Source organism: Rousettus aegyptiacus, unplaced genomic scaffold (genome assembly GCF_014176215.1).
Source record: "Rousettus aegyptiacus isolate mRouAeg1 unplaced genomic scaffold, mRouAeg1.p scaffold_m13_p_17, whole genome shotgun sequence".
NCBI classification, from domain to species: domain Eukaryota; kingdom Metazoa; phylum Chordata; class Mammalia; order Chiroptera; family Pteropodidae; genus Rousettus; species Rousettus aegyptiacus.
This window is the reverse complement of record NW_023416292.1, coordinates 2,304,955-2,316,552: the sequence shown is the minus strand read 5'-3', so window position 1 is coordinate 2,316,552 and position 11,598 is coordinate 2,304,955. Positions and strand designations below refer to the sequence as shown.

At 39.5% G+C, this 11,598-nt stretch overlaps 1 protein-coding gene across 2 annotated transcripts; it reads left to right on the top strand.

Moving 5' to 3' along the window:
- Window positions 1-1,482: 1,482 nt before the first annotated feature.
- On the top strand, window positions 1,483-9,512 carry PPP1R15B (protein phosphatase 1 regulatory subunit 15B). 2 transcript variants are annotated; one of them, XM_016140170.2, is made up of 2 exons: window positions 1,483-2,803; window positions 6,847-9,512. In XM_016140170.2, exons 1-2 carry the CDS (start codon window positions 2,054-2,056, stop codon window positions 7,102-7,104), a joined length of 1,008 nt encoding a protein of 335 aa, XP_015995656.1. In that variant the 5' UTR covers window positions 1,483-2,053; the 3' UTR covers window positions 7,105-9,512. The 2 variants fall into 2 exon arrangements, with proteins under 2 accessions (XP_015995656.1, XP_015995652.2); XM_016140166.2 differs by having other exon boundaries at window positions 1,520-3,964.
- Window positions 9,513-11,598: the final 2,086 nt, after the last annotated feature.

The window sequence follows — 11,598 nt, the reverse complement described above, 5'->3', positions numbered from 1 at the left end:
TCTGAGAGTATAATATAATTCTGACTGACAAGAGCAGCAAAGACTTCAAAAAGTTGACATTTGAGTTGGACTTAGAAACATGAATAGTCATAAAACAGGGAAGATGAGGACTTTCTTGGCTGAGAAACAGCATGAGTAAAGGCATGAAAGAAGTCCAACGTTCCTAGAATATAATATGCATAAGGGGAAGTTACTGAAGAGAAGGCTGGAAGAGTATAGTGGGAGGATAGACTGTATAGAGCCTTTATTCTGTAGACAACGGGAAACAATTATTAGCTGATAAATAACAAATATAAACTGATGTTTGTGCCCCTACTCTATCTAGGCTAGGCTCAATGTTAGGAATTTAATTCTCTCACCACCCCCATTGAAAGGGGGATTATTAGCCTTGCTTAACAAAAGAAGAAACTGAGGCTTCTGGGTCGATTTGCATATTTGAATTTCTTTTCCATTATTAAAATAACTCCTATTATTAATATCTTTCTGAAGTTCTTAGAATTGAAAATGATGAGATATTTCCAGAGACATGGATAATATAATAAGGGAGTAAAACCATAGAAATTGAGGACCTCTGGTTTCCTAGAAGGAAGTGGCTGTTCCTTGAGCAGTCCCAATGGAGCCAGATGAGCTGCTGGCCTCCTCCTGGCTGGTAAAAGCTCTTCCTGCTGTCCCTTGTGCTCGTGTCACTGTTATCCTCCCCCCCCCCCCACTTCCAATATATATTTGACTTCAGGGGTGTCAGTTAAAATTTTTTAGTAGAAATAAAGAAATGAACTAAGACCAAACTTGAAAAATAATCAAATATAGCAGCTAGAATTATGAGACAAGATTTTTTTCAAAGGATAATGGTCTGTGCTTCCCTCTTTGGATGTTGTATCCTGTGGTACTTGGGGCTCAGGAAATAAATATGATTTGAATGCGTTGCCTGCTGGGAAGCATTCAAGAGTAAACAGTTCTGGGGACTGCTTCCTTCTCTGTGACTTCAGTTTGTCCCACTGAAAAGGGATAGTCTAATAGGGACATACCTGAGAAACAAGAGTTTACATTTTCGTGTGGGTTGTATGTGGATTGGACGCTAAAACACCTCAAAGTTATATTCTAGGTAGAGCTAAAGAGTGGTTTAGAAATCCTAAAATCTAAAAGGCAGGAATGCCTAAGAATGATTCATTTTTTACTTGCTATTTTTTACTATTATTCACTCCAGCTTGTGCCTTAACACCAGATGTGTATTTACATAGCATTGCCCAGCTCTTGGATCTCAGGTGATGATCTATTTATCACTCAACAATAATGAACCCCGAAATATGTTATCTGCAAACGTTCCCTTTCGCCCAGAGGTCGGGGGTGGGGGCCGGAGGGCGGTCTCCTAGGAGACCACCGAGAAGCGAGTGCGCAAGCGCCGAACTCGGGCTCGGCTGATGCAACCTTCCGCGCGCGAGCTGGATCTACCGAGAGTAAGGAAGCCGACAGGGACGCGAGCCAGGCCAATCAGCGGCCGCCCGGAAGAGCGCGGAAGGGTCCGCCTTTCGGGCTCTACGAGTGACGTTCGGCGGCGCGGAGCTGGTGGCGTAGCGGACGTCGTCCGGGTTCCCGTCGGGTTTCCTGGGGTTATCTGGCCTTGGCTGTGGCTCTGCGGCCATTTTGGATTGGGTTTGTCCCCGCGCCCGTCTTCTTTGCCGCCCAGCCCTTCCGGGAACTCTCTGTGAGGGGCTTTTAAACTATCTGTCTCTTGTGGAAAGTGGCGACCCCGCTGCGGGAGGCCTCATCTCTATGGTGGCGAGGCCTCGAGCCGACTAGGACGCCTCCTTCCCGCCGGGATGGGTGTCGCTGCCGCCGCCGTGTTCTGCGCCAGCCGTTCGGGATTGCGTTCTTCCACCGCCACCGGCGGCCGAAGCCGCTGCCCTCTGTGGCTCTTCTGCTGTCCCGGCGACCGGCCTGGGGCGCCGACTCCTCCACGAGGCGAGGCCGAGACCTTGTAGGCCTCTCCAGATCCCGTGCGAGTACCTGCCGCCTCGTCCGCACACCTCGCTGAGGCACTGCCAAGAGCAGGGCAATGGAGCCGGGAACTGACGCGCCACGGGGACGGCCGGCGCCTCGGGCGGGCCCCCTGTTCCGGCTGCCCTTCCCTCGATGCTCGCCACCGGGCACTGCCAGGTTCCCTACACCTCCTGCTGCGGAGTATCCCGGGGACCCCAAAACGGCTTTTTCTCGGCCCGAGGCTCGGACCAGCTACTGGATGAAGCTGCTTTCCCAGCTCTTCGCGCCACTCCCCAGCCTGCTTCAGAAGCTGCTGATTTGGAGCCAGCTTCTCGGTGAGATGATTCCGACCAGATGGATAGATTTTTCTGGAGGCTACAACGTTCTGAGAGCCTTGAGGGCTCGGGGGGACCCAGTCGCCCCCGCGTCGCAGAAATCTCTGAGTTCGCTGAGGCTGGATCCCGCGGCCGACGCGGCTGCCAGTCTCCTGGGCTGGATAGAGGAGGGGATCCACTGGCAGTGCTCGTCCGCCGATCTAGAATTGGAACTGAAAGCCAAGGGAAGGGCCTTGGACCCTGCAGCCCACGCTTTTCTTCTCGAGCAGCAGCTGTGGGGAGTGGAGCTGTTGCCGAATAGCCTTCAAGCCCGGCTGTTCCCCGACGGAGAACTTGGCCCTTCGCCCTCCGGGCCTCAAAACATTCAGCGTTTAAGCAATTTCAACACCGTCTCCTATTTGCTGAACCCCTCTTATCTGGACTGCCTTCCGAGTGTAGCGCTTAGCTGTCAGAACGGCGTTGGAAATGGCGAGCTAGTTGGTTTACAGACGGTAAGTTCAGAGAGCAGCTGTCTGCCTGAGGATCATTCTCTTCCCCAGCCACTGAATGCAGAGATCACTCGCGCCTCGTGTCAGGAATGTCCACCTCTTTCGAGAGAAGGTCGGCCAGAAATCCACCATGTTCGCATGAAACGTCTGGAATTTCTTCAGCAGGCTAGCAAGGGGCAAGCTTTACCCACCCCCGACCAAGATCATGGCTACCACAGTCTGGAGGAGGAACACAACCTTCTCCGGATGGACCCGAAGGCGTGCATAGATAATCTGACACAGTTTGTTCCTTTTACTGGAGCCATTCCCGGAACCGTCCAGGAACCCACGGAGGAAAAAATAGAATTGACTAAAGAGGTGCCTCTTGCTTTGGAAAAACAGGGTCTTTTGGAAAGTTGCCCATCTTGTGAGGTACCTATGGAAAGAGAGCCTGGGGAGGAACAAATAAGTGTAGTTGACCCTTCAGACATAGAAGATGACCGTCTCATTTCTGCCAGACCGGCGTGTAGTAATAAGTTGATAGATTATATTTTGGGAGGTGCATCCAGTGACCTAGAAATAAGTTCTGATTCAGAAGGTGAGGATTGGGATGAGGAAGCTGAGGATGATGGTTTCGATAGTGATAGCTCACTCTCAGAATCAGACGTTGAACAAGACTCTGAAGGGCTTCACCTTTGGAACTCTTTCTACAGTGTAGATCCTTATAATCCCCAAAACTTTACAGCAGCTGTTCAGACCTCTGCCAGAATTGTTCCTGGAGATTCTTCTGACTCAGAGAAATATTTGCCTGACAAGTCTGATCTAGAGAATTCTCTCCAAACTGGAAGCCGTCCTGAGTCTCCTGACCATAATTCTGGGGAGGAAGATGACTGGGAATCTAGTGCAGATGAAGCAGAGAGTCTCAAACTGTGGAACTCTTTCTGTAATTCAGATGATCCCTACAACCTTTTAAATTTTAAGGCTCCGTTTCAAACATCAGGGAAAAATTGGAAAGGCTGTCATGACTCAGAGAGGTCATCAGAGTTCGTTGTGGCTGTTTCTGAGTGTCACACCTCACTGTCCTGTAAGGCGCAACCTTTAGGGAGCCAAGGCAGTGAATGTTCAGACTCGATACGGGGTGGGGTTCTTTCTGGAGAAAGACACACACAAATCAAGAGAAAAAAGGTTTGTTTCTTTCTTTTATTTAATCTGCTTGATATTTTGTAAGGATTGTTTTTGATATGGTTAAATATAGCAGCGTGACTTTTCTGGAGGAATAATAGTGCATATATTTGAAGAAGGCCTCTAAATGTCTTAAGTCCATGTACTGGGATTGAGAAATGACCCTCTTTTTTTCCTCTCAAGTAGAGGGTTCCTGTTGAAATTGGAGATGCCAGTGTGTAGAAGTTTGCAGGAAAGTGCCATTTTTGAGTTGGCAGCTCTGAGCTATTTACAAGCTTCAACTTTTCACTCTTTAAGGAACAGAAAAATTAAACCTTGTGTACACATGATTTAATATTTCTAGTAATTGGGAACGTCCAAGTATAGCCATAGCATTTTAAAATTTAAGTGTGTGGTATGTTATGATAAGTGTCTTCATTCTTGTCCGTTAGAATCCAAAGAGATGATGATACCAAAGAAGAGCAAGTCAGATTTATCTGGTTTTTGCCATGAAAGGAAATATTAATTTCAGTATTAAAAACTTTGTGACATGTACTTGATTTTGATTGACTGTCAAAAACAACACAGGAAATAGTATTGCCTTTTCTTTAAGAATGCAATACCTGTTATGAATGGCCAGCTGTAGGTTAATAATCATATAAAACGATGATCACTTACTTTGTTTATTTTAAGGAGTTGCTTTCTCAGGCTAGTCTTAAAACTTAGAACAATTTCTTTCAACACATTGTCAAGTTAACCTTATTTTGGCAGTTTTTTGAATTGCTTTATTTTTTCCCCCCTCTGTTGTTTATTTAGCTAAAGTTAATAACTGGAGAGAAATCCTCCCCAAACACAGGGTACCTTTTATTGTAGAGGAAAAGTTTCTTTGGTTATTTGTGCCTTTATTTGGACAGAGAAAGGAGCAAGTGAATATTATCGACCTCAGGGATTTTCCAATGGACAGTACTCTCATCCATTGGCTACAAATGTTCAACTTAGTACTTTGAAACTATTCTTGGGGTAGAAAGTATCTCTAAATGTAATTTTATATCTTACCTGTAGGTGCAGATAAGTCATGTTAAAATTAAATTTTAGTTTACACTTCTGTAAATGTCACCATAAAATAACTTTTCTGTATCTTTTTAAGGGGCCCATGACAAAATGACCTATTTAGTGAATAGGTAAGAAACAAAGTCAGGCAATGGAATGAGCATTTGACACCTGGAGACCTGTGTTCCCTACTCCCAAGTGGTGAGGGCCAAGAGATTTGGAAAGACACCCAAATCTGAGAAGTGACTTGACTTCTCATGGCCTTGATGTGCTCATTTATCTGATGGGACTAATAATCAGGCATATCTGTTGTATGAGTTATTGCACGATTCAAATAAGATAAGTCAATAAAACTCATAGTTCATTGCCTTGCTTTTAAATGGTAGCTCTTATTGTCAGGGACGTCAGGCTGGTTGCATGTTTCATTTTAGCCTGCTATTGAGTAAAAATGGCATAAGTCAGGTGTGAGACTATTGACTGTGAACGAGAAGCAACATTTATAAAAGATTATGTCTAAGATATGGTAAAACTATTTGGCAGCCTTTGCCTACTTTCCATTCTTTAAGTATATGGGACTAATGGGTAGTGCCTAATTCTTTAAATGAAGCTTTCAGATCTGAGAATTTAAAATGCTTTGTGTCCTGCGATATCATAGTGCAGATTGTGGAGCCAGACAGAATTTAAATCCTGATTATATCATGTAGAAGCTGTTTGATTTGAACAAGCCAGTTAACCTGTGGGTCTTTTTTTGTATCTGTACAGTGGAAATGATGATAGTACCTAACCTACAGGGTTGACATGAGGATTAAATGAGATAAAAATTATAAAATGCTTTAAAAGAGCCTGGTATATGGTAAACACTATGTAAATGTTACTTATCTTAGTGACACAATGAATAACACTAGAATGCAATATCTAGTAAGGGGTTACATACCTACTAATTGTCCTCGGGGGCATTCGTTGCCCTGATGTAAAGGGAATGAAAGTGGTAAGCCACCCTGGGATTAGCTGATGTAACTATTAAACATACTTTAAAGCAAGTAGATACTTACTTTTGGAGTTTGATATCTTACAAAGAAATTTCTGTATTGGAAATTAAGTAGAGATTAACAGGAACTGTCACTCATTACATGGGATCATATATAATACTGTTCACAATTTCATGTATAGTGATAGCATATTGAGGAATACAAAGAGGGTTTTTATCTTAACTACAAAGTCTCTCATAATAACAGACTTAAAGATATGTTAATTTTGCTGTACTTTGTATATTAAGTAACTTTCTCTTTTGTATTCTGATTACAAAAGCAATAATGAAAGAATGTTTAGAATTCAAAAATTGGAAAGCACTGAAAAGTGAAATTTCTTTTAAAAAGGAAGACTAGAAATAAGTGGAAAAAAATTTTTTTAAAGCTTTTGTGCAATAATGAAAGCATTGACTTCCAGGTATGTTTCTGAAATCTTTTGTCATTTTGGAAGAAGAGTATCTTTTTAATCCTTAAAGATTAAAAAAAGAGTAAGGATTAATTACATCATGAAAATTACAGTTCCCCAGTTGGATTTATTTTATTAACCTAAAAAGCCAAAGCGGGGCAGGGGAGTTAAAAGATGAAGGATGGGGGACATGACTCAGTGTGTTTCTGTGTAAAATTAAGGTGGCGTTTGCCCACAGTTTTACTCAGATGCCATCTAGTCAGTCAGAACTGTCTTTTTTTTAACTTCTGTTTATTGCTAAGGCCAAATATTTTTGTAAGATATTTGATATTCTGAAAGAATTAGTAGCATAAAGGGCTAATTACCTCAATGATGATTGTAAGGTCCCAGAGAGTTAATAAAGTTAGTCTTTGTCTTCATAGGTAACCTTCCTTGAAGAAGTTACTGAGTATTATATAAGTGGAGACGAGGATCGAAAAGGACCATGGGAAGAATTTGCACGAGATGGATGCAGGTTCCAGAAACGAATTCAAGAAACTGAAGACGCTATCGGATATTGCTTGACATTTGAGCACAGAGAAAGAATGTTTCATAGACTCCAGGAGACATGCTTCAAAGGACTTGATGTTTTCGAGCCCTGTTCAGATGATTTGATAGCGTCTGGCCCTAGCATATGCTAATTCTTACTTGATAGGTTTCTTTTAAAACAAAAAATGGCAGCTGTCCTTTGACTTTTTTAAAAGGATATGTAACTTGGATCCAGCGACCTCGTTTAATATTGTTTTGCAACATATCCCACTCAGATGTCCAAGTTTGAAGCCAGGATCTGATAATGAAGGATGATAGTGTGATTTCTAATCCTCCACTGTTTATTAGTTGGATGTATTTTTGGATGTTGTTTGCTTGCTGAGATGAAAAGGGAACTTTTAAGGTGTAATTTTGCACTTTTGAAACTTATTTTCTTGGGAAACGATATAGGGTTCAAAGCCCATTTTTCATTTTAATTTAAATGATGTGTACCTGTCTATAAAAACTTGGGGCTCTCTTTTTTTCCCTCTTCAACATTCTGTAATTAATGGGCTTTTATGTTTTTTTCTATATTTTCTTATTTCAGTGATTTGGCCCCATCTACATTAAGGCTAATTAAATAATCTTGTATATGCTACCAACTTAAGGTATATTATCTAGTGTCACTTTTTTTTTCTTTTCTAAAAATGTATGGTTGAAAATGTATGGTGGGTTTTATTTCTGGGTAAAGTTCCACCTAAGATATTTCCAAGGACTGCCACAAAACCTACATATGGGTTACTCTCTGCTACTTTGGGAACGCGGCATCTTTCCTCCAAATTTTAATATCTAACATTTAATTTCTGTGCAAACTGTTTTTTTTGGAGAGGGTTCTGTATATGTATTGTAGTTCCCAGTTGAATGGCTCTTTGTATCTTTCAACAGATGGAAATTGTTATAAAAGACACCAGAAAGTGATCATTACATCATAGACATTTATTTTTTAAAATTAAAAGCCTAGAATTTTCCTAGGAAGAAGATAGGACACATCAGAGCAGTTCGGTTTTGTATATGCTCTCAACAGAAAACCAGTGTTATTAATATCATGCTTCAGCACTGTCACTTTAAAAACCTGTTAGCATGACACAGTAAATTTAGAAATGGGCAGTTCTGAATTCTCCAGTTTGAAATATAAAATATAGCCTTCAGTCAGTATCCAAGTTTATTGTGTTCTATTTTAATAATGGGAGAAGCAGGGCCTATACTTTGAGGAAAGGATAGACCTATAGATTTAACAACTAGAACGTCTTAATATCTATGTTTACTTTTGAATCCAGGTTTTTGCAGTGACTGGTTGTGCTGGGTTTATAAGTAGCTCGACAAGGTGTACATCTGTTAGGTTGAGGGAATGTTAACCAACTCCTTAATGATCTATTTTTATTCCGTGTGTCTCCTGTTATAGGTAATGGAAAACGTGAATAGAGTAGAGGACCTCTTAATTTTGAATTTCAGTATGGGGACAGTTTTTATCAGAAGTTCTTGCAGGGTTACTACCTCAGTTTATAATCTACCAGGTCATTGTTTTATTTCTATCTGGTTTGCTATGAGAACTGCCTCCAGTGTTAATATATATTTTCATACATTAACACACTGAGAGGGCAACAACATAAAACTTGGTCAAGATTTTTGCAGAGCCTTTAGTCAGTGTGTTTTCTGCACCTCCACTTCAGGTAATCATAGGGAATGCATTCACAGAATTGAGTGTAACACCAGGAAAGCAGGCTGGTTCCAGGCACCGGCTGTGTCAGGCAGAAAGAAGGCGTTATTTGCCTTGAAGAAAGTGTTTTGAAAATGTATAGGCATTTTTTTAAAACTGGAGTGAAGTATACTATTTTATTTCAGGAATTTGGGATGTGATTTGTGTTTCTGAAATCTAGCACCCCTGCCTATTTGAAAATAATGGATATCTTTCCATTAATTGGATTGTGGGAAACTGTTCGCTTAGGATTCCAACTTCAGTCTCAGTACCAAATGAGTAAAAGTTTGGTTAACAATTCTCCCATTTACTACCCTCCTTTAAAAGAAGTGGTTAGAGGATCATGAGGACAGAAGGGACCATTTTTAAGTTGGATAGAAGAAGAAAAACCATTCTTACCAGTTTCAAACTAATCCTAGTTGTTAGAACAAAGTTAAACCTCCATCCGATCTTAAAATCCTTAGAAATTTTAATTGAACATTCTACTCATTTAATGTCTTGCAATGGTGCTTTGAGTATCAATGTAGCATATGAAGGGCTTTGTACAGACAGGTAAAAATTTCTCTGATGTTGAAATGTAATAATAGCACCTCTTCATCTTTAACTTGAAATCAAAACTATCAGATTTTATTTTTTTATAATTTAAGGAAGGTGAAGTTAAGAGACTAAAAGACTTCTAAATTGGCTTCTACAGACCAATGAGTTAAATGTTACCAGTTTGTTGGGATTTTATAGTAAAATTCTATTTGTGTATATAACAACTAATCTGTAAATTGTAATAAATATATTTGCAAATATTAAATGTTATGTGATGTTTTGGTTCAACTTTGTATTTTATGTTTTGTAGTATTTTACATTAGTTTTGGATTACCGAGCAGGAGTTTTAGGAGTAAATCAGGTATTTTTGTGGAAGCACTATAAATTGAGAGGTGCTGGACAGATTTCTGTGGTTTAAAAAGTTATGCGAATTGTCAGTTGCACCTTAGCTGATTGAAGGACAGGAATGGTAATGGGATAAATATTGTAATTGCAAACCACATTTTAATAATGGAAAGGAGAATTTGGTTCTTTAGGTATGAAATGTAGATTGGGTATTAGAATCCAAAATTGGTCCAGCCATCTACTTCTGCTACAAAGAAAACAATAAAATTAAAAATATTCACAAAAGCAGTAAAATTTGAACGCTGGGGTTAGCATAGTGTTTCTCCTAAGTAGCAAGGAAATCTCTGTTTTGTGCATCATTGATGATAACCATGGTATTGTAAATCATGATGTATGGTATTAATAAATGTGCTGGTAACATCAGAAAAAACTTTTTACCCTGAAAAAAAGACAAACATTTTGGTTATAGCAAGATATAATATAATATAATATACTATAATATAATTCTTCATTTAGATATTTGGATCTTCTAGCCTGTGAAGAAAATTTATAAAAGGTATAATTGTAAAGGAGAAGGAAAGAAACATTAACTTGCAGATAATCAGTATTTAGTACAAACTGAATGGACAGCCCCAGGTTATACTTTTACACCATCTTGGGGTTAAGCATTTTTGGATGTCTTTTTCCAGGAAGAGGTGGGAAAATAGCCTTATTCACATCAAGCCAGATTTTATTGCTGTCATGTTCCTGATGCAGAAATTGTGCTGTGTTTTTTTTTTTCTACTTTAGTTAAAAGTTTAAAGCAAATATAATTGCTGGCCTTAGAAATTTCAAGTCACACATAGAATTTAGTGGTCTCATTTGGAAACTTTCTTTGGACCTTCCTCTATATATACCTTTTAAAAATATCGGAAATATTTTTTTTCTCATAAAAGTATCATTTATAAAAGCATCTAATATAGAGATATACATACTAAAAAATATGCTACCCAGCATGCCTTTTTGAGATGAGAGACTCAAATTTCTTTTTATGTGTATAAGGAGGTTTTGATATTTCTTAACTGATTAGGACACATGTCACATATTTGAAATTTTTTTACATTGGAAATTAGGAATTTTTCCTTATGCACTTGTTGAATGCTCTATGATCAATACAAAACAGCCTTTTTCTCCCTGGATTTACTCCAATGAGACTGTGTCAGTCAGTTAAGACTTTGAAATACAGAGGCATCGTGATCTCAAGATCTATAACAATATGTGTAATAAATAGGAGAAATAGAGCTAATCCTGTTCACTGAGGATTCATCAAACAAGCTTTCAATTAATACATTTTAGTAAGAGGCTTGACATTAGGTGATTTAAAGAGAATTTTACACATGGGATGAGAACACAGGTTGAAGGTGGGGCAGTATTGCTATGTAACAATTGCATTACATCAGTGTTTTGCCATTGGCAGGGAACTGGATTTTTGGAAAGTGAGTGGCTGGACCCATGGGGAGGGCACCTTAGAGATCTAATGAGACCATTATGTCTAGAAAGCTGAGCTATAGGGCAAGAAGCTTTGAAGCCATTTTTCAGGTTTTCATTTAATCTTTTACTCTTCCCTTCATTTCAGTAATATCCTTTTCCAGTTTCCTCTTGTCTGCTCAGTTTTTTTTTTCACCACTTTTATAAATCCTTACCTAGAATAAGGAAGATGAAGAATTTCATAATAAAAGAACAGCACAATTGCCAAGATGTGTGCTCATTAGACATACTTTCCATCGAGGAGAAAGGACCTCACAGAGTTCTTAACTCTTAGGAGCTTATTGCATATTTCCCAACCAGAACCTTAGGTTAATATACACTCAGAAATTGGAGTAACTTTCAGAAACATCCCAAAAGATGTTTAGGGTCAAAGTTAGACTGGATTATGTTGCTTTGAATTCAGCCTGCTTTGCTTTTCTTTTTTTCCCTGGCTTTATTGAAATATAGACAATTGTTACTCCTATTAACATTGTATAATTCAATGAATTTTTTCCAATTATAC

Excerpts from the sequence above, each read along its gene's own strand:
- PPP1R15B (XM_016140166.2), top strand. The coding sequence starts at position 2,054 with ATGGAGCCGGGAACTGACGCGCCACGGGGACGGCCGGCGCCTCGGGCG. Across the intron at positions 3,965-6,846 it reads CACAAATCAAGAGAAAAAAG|GTAACCTTCCTTGAAGAAGT; the intron begins GTTTGTTTCTTT and ends TTGTCTTCATAG.